This window comes from Bufo bufo, chromosome 1, assembly GCF_905171765.1.
Source record: "Bufo bufo chromosome 1, aBufBuf1.1, whole genome shotgun sequence".
Classification (NCBI taxonomy): domain Eukaryota; kingdom Metazoa; phylum Chordata; class Amphibia; order Anura; family Bufonidae; genus Bufo; species Bufo bufo.
In genome coordinates, this window is record NC_053389.1 from 591372252 (window position 1) to 591394635 (window position 22384).

General features: G+C 43.5%; 1 protein-coding gene across 1 annotated transcript in view; it reads left to right on the forward strand.

Annotated features, from left to right (window-relative positions):
- Positions 1–22384, forward strand: part of LOC120984808 (putative cation exchanger C521.04c) — a 158661-nt gene that overhangs the window by 105498 nt on the left and 30779 nt on the right. The window contains exons 14-15 of the mRNA XM_040413434.1: positions 4280–4398; positions 6277–6314. Of these exons, the coding sequence (XP_040269368.1) occupies positions 4280–4398; positions 6277–6314 (157 nt within the window). The remainder of the gene's footprint in view (positions 1–4279; positions 4399–6276; positions 6315–22384) is intronic.

The following is a 22384-nucleotide window of genomic DNA, read 5'->3' on the forward strand; positions in this document are numbered from 1 at the left end:
AAAGAGTGTGCCCCCCTCCTCCCATGGGGAAAATCCTTTTAGCCTGAATATTTCTGGTAATTGGGGGTTTCGGCGTAATGTCACTGAAACCTGTCAGATCCGCCAATTCCTTGAATTTTGACCAAACCTTGGTTAAAAGGGAGAATGTGGGAAGTTTCCTACCAAGACACTGTTGCCTACCCATTTCCACCAATGCAATAGGCGCTCTTTGTTTCATAATGTAAGCAACAATATCGGCCGAAGAGTCTAAGTTAATTGTTTTAATCCACCCGCTAACATGTTGTAGTTGTGCAGCTATAAAGTAGGCTCATGGGTTCGGGAGGGACAAGCCGCCCTCTTCCTTACTTTTTTTTTGGAGTGTCCCTTTTTTTTTTTTTTTCTTTTCTTTCAGATCAGTGATCTAAAAATCCCCTGAATCTTGTAGAATATCTATATATCTCTATATCGTAAGGGGCAGTTTACACCAAACATTAGTTTTGACTACAAATTTAGCAATTAGTGGCTCTAAATTCAGTTTTATGTATTATTCTGGTATTGGTGTAATCACCCCTAGGTATTTGAAGTAAGTGGTCAGCTGTAGGGGTATACGGGCGAGGTCTAGAATTGTGGACTTGTCCCAGTTTATTCTTATCCCCGAAATATTTTCCAAAATCAACAATCTCATTCATTATAGTGTCTATAGATTTCTGTAAATCTCCCACATATAGTAATAAGTAGTCTGCATATAACTAGACTTTCTTCCCGGGGTCCTACTGGAAATCCCCTCCAGTCTGGGGACGTACGTAGAAGGCAAGCTAGGGGCTCAATTGCTATCGCAAATAGTAGGGGGGACAAGGGGCAACCCTGTCGGGTGCCCCTATATAAAGGAAATTGATCGGAAAGTATCCCGTTCGCTCTAATCCTTGCTAGCGGGGAGTTGTACAGTAATTTGACCCAGGAGACAAACCCCCGTCCAAAGCCCATGACTTCCAAAACTTCCCATAGGTATTCCTATTCTACGCTATCGATTCCTGGGGAATCTGATTCTCCATAGGTCGTGCAGGTCCAGTTCTGCGTAGCTTCGCCACTGAGGTCTCCGCAGCATTTGTTAGGTTATAAGACAGCGGAAACGTATCCACAGAAGGATCTAGATATTTGTTAAAATCACCCATCATTAGAATTGGCACCTGTGGACCTTGGGATTGTTTTAGATAGGCGAGTCTCAGTGAGGCATACTTTTGAACGGCTATAAAAACCGCTTGCCGTTTAGTAGGATCTCCCAGGCCTCTAACATTCCACACTATGTGAGTTTTATCCGCCATCATCCCGTGGAAGACATAGAAGAAAAGAAGATCTAGGCATCAAGATGAGGCATTTACCAGGCAGTAAAAGAACAATTGCATGCATCATCTCTCTGCAGGCCCTAACCCTAAGTAAACCATGAACATATTACCAACAAAATAACTTTTGGTGGTCCCAGAACAGGACATGAGACACAGGCAAAGTTCCCGCAACATAGAAGGCAAGAACATATCCGCAGTCACGAACAGATCTCAGTAATGGAGACCCGGGCAGCAGTAAAACAGCATGACAAATGGCTTTTTGGTACAGTTAACTCTTGGTAGTTCAACTAAACATATATCAACAGCACAAGTATGGCTACTAAAGTCATTGTTATAAGATGGTACCAGATTCCTACTCCGGAGCACTGTGGCGACAATAGAAGAATGGGCTCTCAACAATTAGAAAACCTTATACTTATCCACCCGTCCTCAGAGTCCTCTAGGTTTTCCTCAGTGAAGTCCCAGGCACTGCGTTTTCCACTTTTCTATCAATCGTTTTTGTAACTTTCGCAGGAAGGGGATTCAGTTTGTTCAATCCAACGGTTGGCGTCCTCCGGGGATTCGAAGAAGTGGGTCTTTCCTTTAAACACTACCTGGAGCTTTGAGGGATATAGCATGGAGTACTGTATATTCTGTGATCGTAGGCGCCTTTTTAACATCCAGGAATCGTGCACGGCGTCTCTGCACCTCCCCTGAAAAGTCAGGAAAGATAGAAACTTTGGGCCAGATTTATCATTAGCTCAGGTCAGAATAATGGAGTGAAAGTCCCAAACGCTAAAACTGCGCACAAATTTGCGACTTTTTTTCTGCTCTGCACTATGCTCATCAGTTTTCTGAAAGTGGGCGTGTTTTCTTATGTAAATGAATCTCTAGACAGATTTACTATTGGGACTATTTAAAAAGTCGCAATTTCACTCCAGTGAGGACCATGCTTATCTTATGAGACTTTTTAATAGAACATGCGACTTTCATTAAAACGTGCGACTTTTTCGTAGGAACGTGCGACTTTTGTAAAGCTGCTTACTGACGGATAAACTGCTACCATCAAACCACATTTATTACAGTCTTAAAGGGCCGATAATAAATCTGACTTGGCTAAAACTGACTTTAGCCATATGTGAAAGTGGAGTGAGCTGTCAGTCATGATAAATCTGGCCCTTTATGTCCAGCCATAGATTCTGGTGCTCCCTTGCTTTGCGGAGAATGGTGTATCTATCTTAAAAATGGAAAATCCTCATTAACAATGGTCTAGGAGGGCCACCCGGTGGTGGTGGGCGAAACTGCACTCTGTGCGTCCTCTCTATAGCAAAGAAGGGAGATGGAGAGTCTTTCCCAAATATCTTTCTAAACCAATCCTCAAAGAATTAAACAGCATGGGGCCCTTCAGCTTTTTCAGGGACCCCCAAAATGCGAAGGTTATTTCGTTGCGATCTGTTTTCCCAAGTCCTCCGTTTTACTTATTAGAAGAGTGATGTGTATTACTTTAGCCAGATCACGTTTCATAGGTGAGACTTAGTCTTCCAGTTGGCTTACTCGCCCCACCCCTTCAGTGATTCTTTCTGAATATCTTTTCTAATAAAGGACACCTTTTCTTGGAGGGACCCAATGGATGTGTTAAGGGTCATCAGAGCTGCACTACATTGGTGCACGGCCGCATATATGTCCTTGATGGTAGGATCGGTCAGCAGTCGCAGTGTGGGGTTAGAGGGCTGTACATGGGCATTGTGCAGTGAGCCATACTCAGTGGGGAGCCCCCCTTCACTTGCCTTCAACTCCTCCACGTGGAATCCACCATCTTGGGAGCCTCTCTCTGCAGAATGATCGGCTGAGTCTGCCGCTTGGTCTGCCATCGCCCCAGACAGAGTGCCCTCCTGTACAGGGTCCTCTTTTGTGGGGGGCGGGGGGGACGCGGGCATATTGCTCCTGCCGCGCTGCAACCTCCACCGCTTTAGTAGATGCCGTGCCATGTTTTGCCGGGGTCAGTCCCGACGCCTTTTCTGGCCGAGCGGGTCATACTGACCTTGGGTCACAGAGAGGTTCCCCTTAGGATATTAGTGGTGCCTGGCTGTTTAATTCACCACAGCCACAGGATGGTGAAGGATTTTCCCAAGCGCTGCCCGGGAGCTCCAGCGCACATATCCTCCTACATTGACGGCCAGGCCACGCCTCCTCAAGCATTTATGATGTATCTTAGATATGTCATAAAGATATTCTCTCATATATACTCCTTTGACATTAAAGGGGTAAAAAGTGAAAGTCTCAATTATTTTTCCTTCGCATTTGACTGCCTTGTATTGTTTGAAATTAGCTTCTAGCCAGCCTATTGTGCAGTGGTGGTGGTTAATCCAGAGCGAGAGTTTAAATATCCTGGCCCAGACAGTGTCTTGTTGCTGCCTATCCCTGGCAACTGTCACCGAAGACCCACACACCTGTTACCGTAATCCTCTACACAATATCTGGCCCTCATATGTGTCTCTTGAGGGCCCCGAGCAATCCGCATTATATTCAGTGTCCATTGTCCCCCATCTTGCAGTGGAGCTGTGGTCACACATGCCATTGCTTTCATTTTTGGCAAATGCAGATACATGAACAGTCCAACATAAGCCTGCAGCTTATTGGGATACAGCTGGGCATAGAGCCAAAACCATCTGAGAATGGGAGATGTAATTATTACAGCTTGCAAAGTTGGGTACTTAGCGTTAAAAGAAGGGGCCACATTTGCTGTAGTGGTTTCTTCAGTGGTACTGCAATATTTCACATATTTCTAACTTCTAGTAAACCGTGTTAAGTTTGCACATGTTTTTACAAGCCTTTCCTAACATCCAAATATATAAAAGCTGAATTCTGATGATATTGTTTTAATAGAATTTCTGTTTGTGTTTTGCTGCATACATAAATCTGGTTTGTGTTATGTATATATTGGCTGTGCTTATAACAGATTTTTCATGATATTCCAGGTGTGTTTGCACCCACTCTCTTTTCCAAAGTATACGGCAAAATGATTTGTGGTGACTGTATGAATTTTGGACAAAATGGAACAAATAAGTATATCTGCCAGAATTGCCACACTGAGTTGGTAAGTAGTAATGTGTACTTGGGCATTAAGTTAACATGCAATTTTTAACAGTGAAAAATTGTGCCATGAATAATCACAAAACTGAAGCACTGTTTGTCCAAAACTTGCCAACTTCTAGTTCACAAGAATTAACTTAATAGGGTATTTACTTAAGGGCTCATTCACATGAACGTGTGCTGCCCGTTGCCGTATTTCAGCCCGCATTTGCGGATCTGCAATACACAGGCATCGTTTCATGTGCATTCCGCATCGCTGATGCAGACCCATTCACTTCAATGGGTTCTCAAATCCGGAAATACGGAACGGAATACTACGGAAGCACTACGGAGTGCTTTCTGGGGTTCCGTTCCATGCCTCCACCGCAGAAAGTTAGAACTTGCTCTATCTTTTTGCGGAACGGACGGATCGCGAACCCATTGAAGTGAATGGGTCTGCGATTTCCCCATGCGGCTGCCCCACAGACAGTGCCCGTGCATTGCGGACTGCAATTTGTGGTCCACGGCACTCTATTCACATTGTGTGAACAAGCTCTAAGGCTCATTCACACAACCGTAGACTGTCCATGCCTGAGTTGCGGACTGCAATGCATGGGCTCCGGCCGTGTGAATCCCTTATTGTGGTGCGGGCCCATTGACTTGAGTGGGTTCACGATCCACAATATACAACATGTCCTATCTTTTGCGGTGCTGAGGCATGGACACAGAAGCCCACAGAAGTGCTTTGTAGTGCTTCCGTGGGGTTCTGATCCGTGCCTCCGCACGGTGCGGAGGCAATTCAAGTCAATGGGTCCACATACGGGATTCACACAGCCGGTGCCCGTATGTTGTGGATCCGCAGCTTGTGGTCCGCAATATGGGCGTGGATGGCCTACAGTTGTGTGAATGAGCCCTTAGTCTGTTGGGGTCTTCTGTGACCTATTATTTTAGACAGAAGAAAAAACCCTGCAAGGACCACTGTTTCTCCCGTCAAAAATAACAGAACTGTCAAAAACAGATTCAAAATGAGCATAATGGATGCTCAAAATAAGATTAACTGAACAAAAGAACAGAAAACTAAACAGTGATGTGAACTCGGCCTAACTGACATTAGAGCTTTTCCGGTTCCTAGAAGAGTATTTTAATTTTGTAGGGGGTTGGTACAACTACTGCAATACCAAATAAATGTAAAATGTTTTATTTAATACATTTGTAAAATAACCCTTTTTATAATTTGTATCATGATGGTATTTGAGCCATTGTTGCTCTTTTTTATGCACCGTTTATGTGCAGGATAAATAATAGTTGTAAAATTCAAGTTGCTACTGAAGCGTGTGTGTGTGTGTGTGTGTGTGTGTGTGTGTGTGTTTTTTTTTTTTTTAACTTTGAGGGGAAATACGTTTTTTGTTTTTTAAAATTAACTTGGGAATTTGAACATGCAGTAGATTAATTGCTTACATATTATGCTGCACTGCTTCTGTAATGCAGTGTATTGCAGATGTTTTACATTGTGGTACATGGCACACCTGGAGGCCATTGTTTGCTTCTCTGAACAACCCTAATCGACAGGAGGAAGCCCGCTTGCTGTGCATCCACTCAAATGCCACTTTTGAACACAGAATCTAAAGGGTAAACAGCTGGGATTTGTAGTGTTTACTATCCTGTCCATTACAGCAGGAGATAGGCTTTTGTGACCAGCATCCTTTAATCCCAGCACCCCCAGTGTAAAATTTTGGCTAGACCATTGCATTTTTACAGTGGCCTAATCCTAAATCTGCTTAGCAACTGCCATCAAGACATGGTGTATGGCTGGTCATGAAGAGGTTAAGTAGGCTTGAAGGCCTTCCTGTTATTTGCTTAGAATGTAAAATACATGTATCATTCAACATATCTCTCATTGTAGATGGGACGAAACAGCACAGTCTTCTATAGTGACATTAAGTAAGTACTGGCTCGATTTTAATGAACGTATGTAGAAGTCAATTGACTTGGCTAATTTGGAATTGGTGCGCTTTGTAACATTCTGGGTTTGTCTCCTTTTTAGTTGTTTTAGATAATTAGTGTGTATACGTTTTCTAAGCTGATTTAGAAAGTTTAAAATGAAACAATTGCCTGAATTTTTAATAAAAAGTGGCAAAAAATGGCAACACAAAAACAAGATTTTATTTATTTTTTCTTCTCAAAAAAAGCTTTTTACTGTCTAAAACAAAATAGACATACTAGGTATCGTCACGTCCAGCTCTAGATCACATGATCTACTGTCTATCAGGTGAATACTGTAAAAAAAACTATAAACTTATCTCTGTACTGACCAGCAGAATAAAGGTCTGCAAAAAAAAAAAAAAAATGTTCAAGAGCTGTTTTGGTTATTCCACATAATCTTTGTTTTTTGGTGTGCTGAATCCGTAAATGACCTCCATTTTGTCATGGGGATAGGAGATCACGTTTCCTGACAATTTAGGTAACTATGTTAAATAAGGCAATACCTCAAAATAAATGGGAATAGACTTATAAAAAAAGTTGTATTACAACTTTTTCATGAATAGTTTTTTCAACTGAAATGAGCTTGCCTACACACTAAACTCAATGATTCTTCCCTGCGAGGCTCCTCTTGGTACATTTACGCTTGTGAGTAGCATCTGGAATGTCTCTGAAGCATCCAACAGTAGTCTGCCATCATTGTAATGCTCCATTTCCCCTGGTAACTCCTTTCCATCTATTTAATCTATTGGTGGAATCGTTTGCCTTGTTCCTCACTCACAGCTCCCAAATTTTCAGGAAAGTAGTCAAGGTGGGACTGGAGGAAATGCACATTCAAAGTCCTCACTCAACCTAAAGCTTGAAACGCTTTAAGCATTCGTCCAACGATCTTTTTGTAGTGAGGATCTTTGTTATTGCCTAAAAATTTCTGTATGACTTCTTCTTTAAATGCAATCCATCTTTTTTGAGGATCCTTCATGGTATTGACAAACTCTTGATCAACTATAAGCCTTCTAATGTCTGGTCATTTCCAAGTTCTCGTAGGTTTACTTTAAGTGTACGGAATGACCTACAGGTATGGAAGCGTGAAAACCACCGTTGTGGAGTAAAACTGCTTTGAGACTTTTTGAAGAATCTATAAAAAGACACCATTGCTCTGAATCATTGGATTTTAAATTGACCCATCAGACCTTCGACATCGATGCAATAAACCAACTTGTCTTCCTGGGCGAAGTAAGGAACTAACTCCTTTTCACGATGTCTGAACCATGAAGTTGACACTTCTGGCAACAATAAATTCCTGCTTTTCAGCCTTGATCCAAGTAACTCAGCATCTTTGGGAAGATTCAAGTCTCTTATCAAATCATTCATCTCCTGAGAAAACCATTTTGGTTTTGTATCATCTTCAAGGTCAGATTCTTCGGTAAAGATTAACACCTTCTACCATTAGAAGCACAGACTCAAGGCTGAGGCTTACACATACAGCATGCTGCTGAGTATCCCAGTAGTCAGACATGTCACTCAGAGCAGCACTTGTATTCGCCCTCTTTGCAGGGGGGGAGGGGCAGAGATTGTTTACCTGCAAATAACAACAAAGGGCCAAGAAGAGAACTAGGGAAATGAGGAAATTTGATTTTTTTTTTTTTATTTATTTTTCCCTAAAACCTGCTTAGCTTATGTATATATTGCTGACCATCAGATTTACAGTGCTATATTTATATTTTACATAACTTGGACAACCCCTTTAAAGTTTTTTGACATTTTAATATCTTAAATTCCCTTATGTGAATTAATAGTAATTTGGACGTTACATTTGGTTAAAAACCCATAATCTAAAAAAAATACCAAAAATATTCGTAAATTTGAAGACCATTTTGCACTTTGTGGCAAATCATGACGTCTAGGAGTTTTTTTTTATATTTTGTTTTCAGCTCACCAAAATACATACATAGATAAAAATAATCAAACAGCTTTTTAGTCGCAGACCTGTGTAATGTCATTTTTTAATTTAATTTTTTCCTGCATGGTGTACGCGTCGCTAACAAAACCCAAAATTCAATGGCAAGATTGTTGCATTTGTTTTATCCTGCTTCCCAAAAATGAAAATAAAAAAATTATCGGAAAGTTGTGTGCGCCCCAAAATAGAACCAATGACAAATCATTGTGCAAAAATTTAAGTCCTCACACAGAGAAAAACATATGGGTGTCAGAAAATAGCTGTACCGGTACCCCAGAGACTGTTCAATACCAACATAGTGTCCCTACAGCAGTTTATGACCACATATGGGGTGTTTCCGCATTCAGGAAAAAATTGGTAACACATTATAGGATGCTTTTTTCTCCTGTAACTGCTTGTGAAAAATGAAAAACTTGGGGCTAAAGCAACATTTTATTGGAAGAAATAACATTTTTCATTCATACATCCAAGTGTTTCTATACTCTGTGAAATGCCTGTGGGGTCAAAGTGCTCACTACACCCCTTACTAAATTCCTTGAGGGGTTTATTTCCCAAAATGGGCTTGCTTTTTAGGGGTTCCCCTGTAGGGCTACCTCAGGGTCTCTTCAAATGCAACATGGCGCCCAAAAACTATTTTAACAAAATCTGCTCTCCAAAAACCATATGGCGCTCCTTAACTTCTGACCACTGCCATGTGCCCATAGAGCAGTTTATGATTAGTGTTCGGGGTATCCCGTTATGGATTCCGCTACCATGGACCATAACTGGATACTTTGATAACCTGAACTCTAACTTTAGACGCCGAACTTAAAACACAAGTTCGCTCAACACTATTTACCATCAAATACAGTCGGGTCCATAAATATTGGGACATCAACACAATTCTAACATTTTTTGGCTCTATACACCACCCCAATGGATTTGAAATGAAACTAACAAGATGTACTTTAACTGCAGACTGTCAGCTTTAATTTGAGGGTGAACGGTGTAGGAATTACAACAGTTTGCATATGTTCCGCCCACGTGTTAAGGGACCAAAAGTAATGGGACAATTTGCTTCTCAGCTGTTCCATGGCCAGGTGTTTGTCATATTCCCTCATTATCCCAATTACAATGAGCAGATAAAAGGTCCAGAGTTAATTTTAAGTGTGCTATTTGCATTTAGAATATGTTGCTGTCAACTCTCAAGATGAGATCCAAAGAGCTGTCACGATCAGCGAAGCAAGCCATCATTAGGCTGAAAAAACAAAACAAACCCATCAGAGAGGTAGCAAAAAACATTAGGTTTGGCTAAAACAAATGTTTGGAACATCCTTAAAAAGGAATGCATCGGTGAGCTCAGCAACACCGGAAGACCACGGAAAGCAATGGTGGTGGATGACCGAAGAATTCTTTCCCTGGTGAAAAACTCCCTTCACAACAGTTGGCCAGATCAAGAACACTCTACAGGAGGTAGGTGTATGTGTGTCAAAGTCAACAATCAAGAGAAGACTTCACCAGAGTGAATACAGAGGGTTCACCACAAGACGTAAACCATTGGTGAGCCTCAAAAACAGGAAGGCCAGATTAGAGTTTGCCAAACGACATCTAAAAAAGCCTTCACAGTTCTGGAACAACATCCTATAAACAGATAAGATCAAGATCAACTTGTACCAGCGTCATTGGAAGAGAAGAGTATGTAGAAGGAAAGGAACTGCTCATGATCCTAAACATACCACCTCATCAGTGAAGCGTGGTGGTGGTGTCATGGTGTGGGCATGTATGGCTGCCAATGGAACTGGTTCTCTTGTATTTATTGATGATGTGACTGCTGACAAAAGCAGCAGGATGAAATCTGAAGTGTTTCGGGCAATATTATCTGCTCATATTCAGCCAAATGCTTAAGAACTCATTGGATGGTGCTTCAAAGTGCAGATGGACAATGACCCAAAGCATACTGCAAAAGCAACCAAAGAGTTTTTTAAGGGAAAGAAGTGGAATGTTGTACAATGGCCAAGTCAATCACCTGACCTGAATCCGATTGAGCATGCATTTCAGTTGCTGAAGACAAAACTGAAGGGAAAATGCCTCAAGAACAAGCAGGAAATGAAGACAGTTGCAGTAGAGGCCTGGCAGAGCATCGCCAGGGATGAAACCCAGCGTCTGGTGAGGTCTATGCATTCCAGACTTCAGGCTGTAATTGACTGCAAAGAATTTGCAACCAAGTTAAAAAGTGAAAGTTTGATTTGTGATTATTATTCTGTCCCATTACTTTTCATCCCTTAACAAGTGGGAGGCACATATGCAAACTGTTGTAATTCCTACACTGTTCATCTGATTTGGATGTAAATACCCTCAAATTAAAGCTGACAGTCTGCAGTTAAAGCACATCTAGTTAGTTTTATTTCAAATCCATTGTGGTGGTGTATAGAACCAAAAAGGTTAGAATTGTCTGTCCCAATATTTATGGACCTGACTGTATATGGGGTGTTACTGTAAACTTCAGAATCAGGATAATGAATATTGAGGTTTGTTTTGCTGTTAACACTTGCTGTGTTGCAGTAAAAAAGATTAACCTATAAAAAAAATTTAAGTTTGCTTCCATTTTCCTTAAATTTTTGTGGAACACCTCAAGTGTTAACCAAGTTTGTAACATCAGTTTTGAATAATTTAAGGGGATGTAGTTTTTAAAATGGGGTAATTTATGGGTGGTTTCTACTACGTAATCCCTTCAAAATCACTTTATAACTGAATTGGTATAACTGAGATTTTCTTGAAAAATTGCCTAAAATTCGAAGCCTTCTAACATCCTAAAAGTGACATTTACAAAATGATGCCTACATAAAGTAGATGGGGAATGTTGATTGGTAACTTTGAGGTGTTGCTATGTCTTTAAAAGTAGAGAAATTCAAATTTAGAAAATTGTGAATTTTCCAAATTTTCTGTTAATTTTGAATTTATCGCTGGCATGAAAGTTTGTCACCAGAAAATAATCTCTGAATCATTTAGATAAGTTAAAACCATTCCAAAGTTACAAGCACATACTGTAAAGTGACACGTCATATTTGCAAAAATATTCCTGGGCAGGAAGGCGAAAACTGGCCTGGGGTAGAAGGGGTTAAAGTGCCTATCTAAAGATTCACATTTATACACAACAGTACAAAGGAATAGTGAGGTAGATAAGACAAGTTATGTGAAGCACGTCATTATGAGATGAGTAGAGTTGAGCGGACACCTGGATGTTCGGGTTCGGCTGAACTTCACAAAAGTTTGCGTTCGGGGTGAACTTGAACCCAAACCCCATTTGAAGTCAATGGTGACCCGAACTTTTGAGCACTAAAATGGCTCTAAAAATGTCATGGAAAGGGCTAGAGGGCTGCAAATGGCATCAAAATGTTCCCTGCACACAAATGTGGATAGGGAAATGACTTTATACGTAAAAATAAATAATAATCTGGATATAGGAGGACGAGGTCCATATGGAGTAGGAGGTTGAGGAGGCAGTGGATGTGGCGGTGTAGGTGGAAGCAGCGGAGGAGGTGGCTTACACTGCTTTTTGGTTTTACATATTTTTTATTTTTTTTTGTAAATTAGGGTACACCCCAAAACATTGGGAAATATAACCTGTGATGAACACACGTTTTAGACAATACACTGGCTGCAGGGCAGGCCAGCACCTCCAAGGCGTAAAGGGCAAGCTCAGGCCATGTGCCCAATTTGCAGACCCAGAGGTTGAAGGGGGCAGACCCATCATTCAGTACGTGTAGACGTGTGCACACACACTCCCCCACCATGTCGCACGTCCCCGTGATGTTCACGATCCAATTGGACATCTGCTATCAACTTTCGATGTTCTTTTCTGCGCCTACCATGTTGATCTCGGTTAGCGGCGAATGAGGGTTCCACGCCGGAGAGGGAATGTGAGAAAGAGACCACATCCAAGGGAGATCAATTGATGAAAATTAATTGATCGAGTGGAAATGTGGGAGAAGCTATTAAAAAGTAAGAATTGAAGGAATGGAGGGGGCGCGCGCCAATTACCCACTCCTGACTCGGGGAGGTAGTGACGATAAATAACAATACAGGACTCTTAAGATGCCCTGTTATTGGAATGATTAATAAAAAATTGTAAGGAATGTCACTAGGGTATTTTGGATTTGGAAACTGCAGCAGGGCCTCTCCTGGCTAACGCTTTGACTCTAAATAGCTTCTGCCTGATCGCATGTCCCCGTGATGTCCACGATCCATCTGGATATCTTCTCTATCAACTTTCGATGTTCTTTTCTGAGCCTACCATGTTGATCACGGTCATCGGCGAATCAGGGTTCCACGCCGGAGAGGGAGCGTGAGAAAGGGATACCACATCCAAGGGAGGTCAATGGCTGCAATGTGATCACGCTGATAAGTGGGACAAGTTATTAAAGCGGAAGGATCGAATTAAAGGGCTTCGGTCACCCCACTAAACAATTTTTATTTTTATTTTTTTGGGTACTTATAATCCCTATACTGCAATATATCTATAAATTGTTATTAATCATTTTCGTTCAGTAGATGATGCAAAAAACGTACTTTTATAATATGCAAATTACCTGTCTACCAGCAAGTAGGGCGGCTACTTGCTGGTAGCAGCTGCAAAAAACCACCCCCTCCTCCTGTTGATTGACGGGGCCAGCAGCGATCTCCTCCGGCTGGCTATGTCTGCATTCAAAAATCGCGCGCCTGTCTTGATTCGGCGCAGGTGCTCTGAGAGAAGGAGGCTCGCCACCTCAGCACTCCCTCAGTGCGCCTGCGCCGATGACGTCACCGAAAAAAGATGTCATCGGTGCAGGCGCACTGAGGGAGTGCTGAGGAGACGAGCCTCCTTCTCTCGGAGCGCCTGCGCTGAATCAAGACAGGCGCGTGATTTTTGAAATGCAGACATAGCCAGCTGGAGGAGGAGATCGCTGCTGGCCCTGTCAATCAACAGGAGGAGGGGGCGGTTTTTTGCGGCTGCTACCAGCAAGTAGCCGCCCTACTTGCTGGTAGACAGGTAATTTGCATATTATAAAAGTACGTTTTTTGCATTATCTACTAAACGAAAATGATTAATAACATAATGTATAGCTATATCGCAGTATAGGGATTATGAGTACCCAAAAAAAAAAAGTTTAGTGGGGTGACAGAAGCCCTTTAAAGACCAATTTTACAAATTTAATTCCTTGTCGCCTATGCAGAGCAGGGGGTTTTCATCGCCAGAAATGTGTTAGTCACCCACCAATGGAACAGATGGTTTTTAAAAATTTCGGTCCCTGTTGCCTATGCAGAGTAGGGGTTTATTTCACGGCAAAAATTGTAAAATGTCACCCAAGAATGTAACAGAAAAATTTTGTGAAATTTTATTAACCGGTCTACTAGGTAGAGCAGGGGTATAGCGCAGCCAAAAATTGCTAAATTTCACCCGAATGAGTAACAGACAAATGAGTGAAATGACATTAAAATAAAATGCGTACAAATTTTAAAAAATAAACTCTTTGAGTAGGAGTTTGAAGAGGCGGTGGATGTAGCCGTGGCGGTGAAGGAGGACGAGGTAGCAAACACTGTTTTTTGGTTTTCATTTTTATTTTTATTAGGGTACACCCAGAGTGTGAAATATCCAAAATACAACAATGAGCAACTGTGCTGTAGTATAACAATGGCTGGTTAAGGCCGGTATACATGTCTATTCTGCACAAGGTATGGACAAGTCCTGTGGGATCCATTCCTGCTGAAATGCTGCCTCCTGCTAAGACGTTCCATATCAGCTGGTGGGGCTGGTTGTTGTGGCGTGCTGACAAAGCTTTTCCACATTTCGGCCATGCTAACTCTGCCTTCTGAGGTGCTGGTGGTGCCCCAGCTGCGTTGGCGACCTCGTCCTCTGCCTTCCCCTTGTGCTTCCACTGTGCCCCCGCTGTCAGGTGGGAATGCTACCAGCGTGCGCTTGTACTCGCGCATCTTACAATTGCGCTCCAGTGACTGAATTAAGGACGGTACGTTGTCCTTGTAACTGGGATCCAGCAGCATGGCCACCCAGTAATCCAGCACAAGTTAGAATGTGGGCAACTCGGCGGTCGTTGCGGAGACCCTGCAGCATGTAATCGCTCATGTGAGCCAGGCTGCCCAGAGGCAACAAAAAGCTGTCCTCTGTGGGAGGTGTATCGTCTGTGTCCTCTGTATCCCGCCAGCCACGCACCAGTGATGGCCATGAGCTGGTTTGGGTGCTACCCTGCTGTGAACACTGTTCCTCGTCCTCCACCTAGTCATCCTCCAGAACTGTGCCCTGGCTAGACAATTGTGTACCTGGCGTTTTGTGGGTGCAGGAACCCACCCTCGGACCCACTTGTGAATGACTGGCCAGAAACCCTATGAAATGATCCCTCCTTCTCCTGTGCCACATCCTCTTCCAGCAGCGTTTTTTCAAGGAGGCATAGAAGTGGGATAGTAATGCTAAGAACGGCGTCATCGGCACTGGCCATGTTGGTGGAGTATTCAAAACAGAGCAACAAGGAACACAGGTCTCGCATGGAGGCCCAGTCATTGATATGAAGTGGTGCTGTTCCGCAGAGCGACTCACCTGTGTGCTGCAGCTGAAACTCCACTATATCGCCTGCTGCTGCTCGCAAAGTCTGGCCAGCATGTGCAAGGTGGAGTTCCACCTTGTGGGCACGTCTCATATGAGGCGGTGAGCGGGAAGGCCGAAGTTATGCAGCTCTGACGTATTCAGCACATGCGCCAGGCAAGGGATTTCCGGCTAGTCCCAGAGCTGCTACGAGATTTCGCCCATTATCGCACACCTCCAGGCCGGGCTTGAGGCTCACTGGCACAAACCACTCATCGGTCTGTTGTTCAAGGCCCGTCCACGGCTCCTGCGCGGTGTGGGATTTGTCCCCCAAACAGGTTTTAAAACTGCCTGCTGTCGTTTTACCCCTGGCTGTGCTGAAGTTGGTGGTGAAGGTGTTATGCTGACCGGATGAGGAAGTGGAGTAGGAGGAGGAAGCAACAGGAAGCTAACTGAAGTGCCCTGCAATCCTCGGTGGTGGAAGGACATGCGCCAAACTGCTATCTACCTCAGGCCCAGCCGCCACTGCAGTTTACCCAGTGTGCTGTTATGGAGATATACCATTCCTGACTGTGCTTACTGGTCCATGTATCCGTAGTTAGGTGGACTTGCGCAGTGCAAGCCTAATTTTTTTTCCCCCACTTGGTTGTGCAGGGAAGGGATGGCACGCCTGGAAAAGTAGTGGCGGCTGGGCACGACGTACTGTGGGACAGCCACCGCCATAAGGCTATTAAAACTCTGTCTCCACCAGACATTCCGTCTGGTGGAGACAGAGTTTTAATAGCCTTATGGCGGTGGCTGTCCCACAGTACGTCGTGCCCAGCCGCCACTACTTTTCCAGGCGTGCCATCCCTTCCCTGCACAACCAAGTGGGGGAAAAAATTAGGCTTGCACTGCATTTCAAAGGCCAGTAATTTTAGAATTGCTGGCATTCAGGGCCAGGGATCGCGGGTGGGTAGGGGGGTACTTCATCTTCCGCTCCAGTGTTTGGGAGATGGAGAGCTGAACGCTTCCGTGGGACATTGTGGAGATGCTTGGTGACCCAGGTGGTGGTGGTGATGGCAGATGCTCTGTTTGCGGGGTGGCAGTTGCCACTCCCTCCAGAGGTGGATGAAGAGGCCGAGACTGCAGCAGAAAAGGAAGCAGGAGGAGCCAGAGACCTTTCTTTGTTTTTGAGGTCTCTACTCAACTGCAGCTCGTGCTTTGCACTTAGATGCCTGGTCATGCAGGTTGTGCTCAGGTTGAGAACGTTTATGCCTCGCCTCAGGCTCTGATTGCACAGCGTGCAAACCACTCGTGTCTTGTCGTCAGCACATTGTCTGAAGAACTGCCACGCCAGGGAACTCCTTGGAGCTGGCTTTGGTGTGCTCGGTCCCTTGCTGCGGTGGGCAGTAGCAGGCATACTGTCTAGGGGACGGCCGCTCCGCTTTTGCACCCTGCTCCCTCTTCTGCTGTGCTGGTGGCTCTGTGCAACCACCTTCTCTTTCTCCAAACTACACAGGTCACTCGCATGACCATGATTCCATGTGGGGTCGAGGATCTCATCATCCTCCACGTCTTCACCCCTGCCCTCCTTTGTCGGTCTGCACATTTTCGAAAGCCCCAGCAGTTGGCCCCTGTGTTTTCGTCATCGGAGACGTGCTGCGGTGGTCCTCCCATGTACTCATCTTGAAATTTAAGTGGTTGGGCATCGGTGCACTCAATCTCTTCCACTTCTGGGGCAGGGCTAGGTGGATAGCCCTGGGAAACCCTGCTAGCAGAGTCCTCAAAAAGCAGAAGACTGCTGCATGACTTGGGGCTCAGACTGCTTGGCTGATTTGCAAGGGGGTGAGGTGAAAGACTGATGGACATCAGCTGCAGGTGCCAACTCTGATCTTTCAGCAGGAGACTGGGTTGCGGACAGTGCCTCCAGTTCATTTACATTGTCTCCCACCCAATCTACTATTGCCTGTACTTGTTCTGGCCTCGCCATTCGTAGAGCCGCATTAGGCCCGACCAAATGCCGCTAAAGGTTCTGTCGCCTACTTGCACCTGAGGAAGGTGTTTCACTTGTGCGTGTAGCTGGCACAGATCAACCACGTCCTCTCCTTGCAACAGGAGCTCCACCAGCAGCACCACGACCAGGGCCACGTCCCTTATTTGACGCTTGTGGCGAAACCAACCTCGCCACTGGGTTTTGGAGGGGCCTGTTAACCAGCCTTTTGCCCCAGGATTATGGGCCCTCTCATCAGCCAGGCCTCATTTGTTCACAAAGGACTTGGACTAACTTGAAACCCTGGTCTAATTCGTGCCATTTTGGGATGTTAAATGTCTGTGTGTATTGAAAAGGGTGGGACATTGTATATGTTGAGTAGGGAGGTCTATTCCATTGTCTGTGTATTGGCGATTGTCCTTTGTCCTGAGAGATAATTGAATTACGTCTCGGTTGTCTCCAGGACAGAGGATTTTGTGTATTCGCCTGCCTGTGATGATTGCATCAACCCAGTGTCTATCATGGGCAGAGGGGAGGATTTTGGGTGGGAGTGTCTGAGTGTATTGTACGTGGTTATTGGCTGTTTTTACAAAACCCTGTGGGTGGTAACCTTGTTGGAAGATGTGTATAAAATGCTTGTGTGTTTAAAAATAGAGTTCCTGTTTTTATACCTTTCTTGAAGTTTTAGCTCATGTTTGGGGAATGGGATAACTACACTCTTGGGGATTGCTATATCACAATACTCCCCTGAGTATAAGCTCGTGTAAGAGCTTGTTCATGGTTCCTGCTCTCTGCATTTAGGAGAGGTTCACCCACTAGAGCCTGGAGCCTTGTCGTAGGTCCAGGGTGGGTAGGAGACGGCGAGACCTCCACCAAGCTGTGCTGACGGTGTCAAGTGGAGTGCTTGGAGTCCTCTGATAGCACTAGGAGCATCTATCAACGGAGGTACCCGTTCGGGGTTCTAGGCGTTTCGTTACAACGCTCTCCTCATATTTCTCAAATTTTGGATCTTCCCCAAAATGGGTTAGTTTTTTAAATACCAGAATAGCACAGCAGTATCTAAAGCGTGTATCTCACACTGACAGATGCAGCAAAGGCCGCAAATTAAGTATTTTGCCCAATATAGCTGTTGCACTGAGCTTGCATAAAATGGCCGTCGCCCACCTAACAGACGGATAAAAGTTATTTTTCTGTGTCGCTAGGCTCAGGGCAGGGTAAAAAGATTGTGCACTGCAACCACAAAACTAAATCTAGGTAGATCACGGAGTTAACAAGCACTTCTGATTTAAAGATTCTTTCCTATTCTCTCCTTCACTGCAGCAGCATCCTCTCCCTACACTAGTAACAGCAGAGTAACGTGCAACGTACGTGACTCCAGCTTATATAGAGGCTGGGTCACATGTTGCACTGGCCAATCACAGCCATGCCATTAGTAGGCATGGCTGTGATGGCTTCTAAGGGCACAGAGTTAAACGCTTGTTGATTGGCTGCTCTGCAGCCTTTCAAAAAGCGCCATGAAATAGCCGAACACCGAACCCGAACTTTTACTGAAATGTTCGGGCCCAGGGTCCAAAAATACTAGAGTACAGTTCGGGTTCGCTCAACCCTAGAGATGAGTAAACAGACAGTTGTAGCAGTAAATTGTTGTAGCCAGAGTTTTATTGTTTCTTTTTTATACCTAGTCCATTAATTAGATTAACCCAAGAGGTCTAACGGGCCTTAAATGATTTTGGACATGAGTCTATGCAACATATTGTGTCAAAGGGTGACGTGAGCTTGTATTCCCAGACTTTCCTGTCCTTCTGAGCTTTGACTTTCTGTGATGATGTGGCTACAAAAAAGTTTCGGTACAGGTAGATACAGTTGCAAGAAAAAGTATGTGAACCCTCTGGAATTATATGGATTTCTGCACAAATTGGTCATAAAATGTAATCTGATCTTCATCTAAGTCACAACAATAGACAATCACAGTCTGCTTAAACTAATAACACACAAATAATTAAATGTTACCATGTTTTTATCGAACACACCATGTAAACATTCACAGTGCAGGTGGAAAAAGTATGTGAACCCCTAGACTAATGACATCTCCAAGAGCTAATTGGAGTGAGGTGTCAGACAACTGGAGCCCAATCAATGAGATGAGATTGGAGGTGTTGGTTACAGCTGCCCTGCCCTATAAAAAACACACACCAGTTCTGGGTTTGCTTTTCACAAGAAGCATTGCCTGATGTGAATGATGCCTCGCACAAATAAGCTCTCAGAAGACCTACGATTAAGAATTGTTGACTTGCATAAAGCTGGAAAGGGTTATAAAAGTATCTCCAAAAGCCTTGCTGTTCATCAGTCCACGGTAAGACAAATTGTCTATAAATGGAGAAAGTTCAGTACTGCTGCTACTCTCCCTAGGAGTGTCCGTCCTGTAAAGATGACTGCAAGAGCACAGCCCAGACTGCTCAATGAGGTGAAGAATAATCCTAGAGTGTCAGCTAAAGACTTACAAAAGTCTCTGGCAGATGCTAACATCCCTGTTAGCGAATCTGCGATACGTAAAACACTAAACAAGAATGGATTTCATGGGAGGATACCACAGAGGAAGCCACTGCTGTCCAAAAAAAACCATTGCTGCACGTTTACAGTTTGCACAAGAGCACCTGGATGTTCCACAGCAGTACTGGCAAAATATTCTGTGGACAGATGAAACCAAAGTTGATTTGTTTGGCAGAAACACACAACACTATGTGTGGAGAAAGAGGCACAGCACACCAACATCAAAACCTCATCCCACCTGTGAAGTATGGTGGTGGGGGCATCATGGTTTGGGGCTGCTTTGCTGCTTCAGGGCCTGGACGGATTGCTATCATCAAAGGAAAAATGAATTCCCAAGTTTATCAAGACATTTTGCAGTAGAACTTAAGGCTATCTGTCCACCAGCTGAAGCTCAACAGTAGATGGGTGTTGCAACAGGAGAACTACCCAAAGCATAGAAGTAAATCAACAACAGAATGGCTTAAACAGAAGAAAATACGCCTTCTGGAGTGGCCCAGTCAGAGTCCTGACCTCAACCCGATTGAGATGCTCTGGCCTGACCTCAAGAATGCAATTCACACCAGACATCCCAAGAATATTGCTGAACTGAAACAGTTCTGTAAAGAGGAATGGTCAAGAATTACTCCTGACCGTTGTGCACGTCTGATCTGCAACTACATGGAACATTTGGTTGACGTTATTGCTGCCAAAGGAGGTTCAACCAGTTATTGAATCCAAGGGTTCACATACTTTTTCCACTTGCACTGTGGATGTTTACATGGTGTGTTCAATAAAAAGATGGTTACATTTAATTATTTGTGTGTTATTAGTTTAAGCAGACTGTGATTGTCTATTGTTGTGACTTAGATGAAGATCAGATCACATTTTATGACCAATTTGTGCAGAAATCCATATCATTCCAAAGGGTTCACAAACTTTTTCTTTCAACTGTGTTTTTTGTTTTTTTCCCCCTTTTTCATTGTGTGGTGATGAGGGTTCATTCTGGTCTAAAGCTTTTGACCAGTTTCACCTACATAAAGACTCCCAGTAAGGCCTCTTTCACACGACCCATATGGCTTTTTCAGTGTTTTGCAGTCCGTTTTTCACGGATGTGTTTTTTTTTTTTTTTTTGTTTCCTTTTGCGTTTCTGTACCATTTTTCCATGTGGCATATACAGTAATTAAATAGAAAAAATTTGGGCTGGGTATAACCTTTTCAATAGATGGTTCCGCAAAAACAGAACAGATACGGAAGACATACGGATGCATTTCTGTGTTATGATTTATTTTATACATTTTTCTATTTATTTTATTTTTTTGCAGACCCATTGACTTGAATAGAGCCACGGAATGTGATTTGCGTGCAATAATAGGACATGTTCTATCTTTCAACGGAATGGAAACGGGATGCATACGGAGTAAACTCCGTATCTTCTTTTTTTTTTTTTGGAACTTTTTTTTTTTTTTTAAACATTTTTTATTGCTTATACAAAACAGTACACAAAATGCAATCAGAAATTAGTATACATTTTCAACCCTTTTTTCCCTTTTACCCCCAACCCCCCTTAAAAAAAATAAGGAAAAGGGAGGAGAGAGGAGGGGGCAAAATAAAGGAAGAGAGAAAAAAAAAACATTAAATGAATGAACACAAAAAATGGCCCATAAACGGAAAAAAAAAACGTTTGTGTGAAATAGGTCTGAGACATTAGGTACACATAGTAAACTACATTTGGTGTGGTGCAGGTGAAGGTACCTGGGATCTTGTAGTCCTGATATGTATTGGGGATATATATCTTGTCAGTGCCCGTTATGTATGGACAGGTCTTGTATTTTGTCTGGTTGCAGGGAATTTCTCTGGAGAGGACAGTGAATTTTTAACAATTATGTTTTAAGATTAGGGGTGCTGCCTGTAGCAGAGGAGTGGGGGGACCTGGAAATGTGGATCTAAAGCTCTCGGAGTAACTCAGAATTTCCAGATTTTTGTTGTAGGTGACAACTATAGGCACCTGATTGTTTTCTTGTGTACTGTCGGAGCTCACTTGTCTGTCTGGTGGCTATGGCAATTTCGTTTTCCACTGTAATTGGATGATATCCCTGATTCAAAAAAAAGTTTGAGGCTTCCAAAGTGTTCATCCCTGTCTGTAGGGATTGAACAAGTGTGGTTGTATCTGGATGAGTGACCAAAAATGTTATTTCTGTAAAGGAGTAGTTGAGTGTCAAATTGATGGTGGGATGAAGTGGACTGAAACATCCATGGAATGTTTTTTAAATCAGATGATTTTTATTTTCTGTAAATTGCAAAAATAAAAAAAAATTGCCAAAGCATCACATGTTCAGTCACATTATTAATTACATGAGTATAATATATAGCAACCATCATAGTAATAGACGTAAATGAGATTAAGCATTACTGTAACACATTGCCAATTGTACAAACCAAATTTCCCACCTTTTTTGATTTCTAAATAAAGAACTCTCGCGCAGGCGCAGTACCCACTGAGGGCTGCGCCAGTGCGATCTGCAGGAGACTGAGGGCAGGAGCTTCATCCTCGTCACTGGGCATGTCTGACATCCTATTTAGAAATTCTCCCCTGGACGGAGACTGAGGTCTAAGCCAGTATCTGGCTATCAGTTTCCTAGCTTGAAATAGCAGGCGCTGTGCTCCCAGGCGGTGATGACTATTTTTGATGTCCAATATCCTGACCACACATGTTCTCGGCCCAGGTGGAACCGTAATATTGTAGGCATCTTTTATAGAGGCCAGAAGCTCTGGAGCTCCGCACATTCCCAAAACATGTGCAACAAGGATGCAGGACTTATACTGCATCTAGGACCATCCACATCTGCCCGAACACCTATCGGGCATAAAAATTCTGGAGTCCTATACACCTGGTGTAATAAAAAACAGCTGGGACATACGTTGTCCCTCACACCGACAATTGCAGAGTAAGTGCTAGGAGCGATTTGCATTGCTCCTCTGAAATCGGCCCGACCTCATTTTCCCATTTATATTTAACTGCT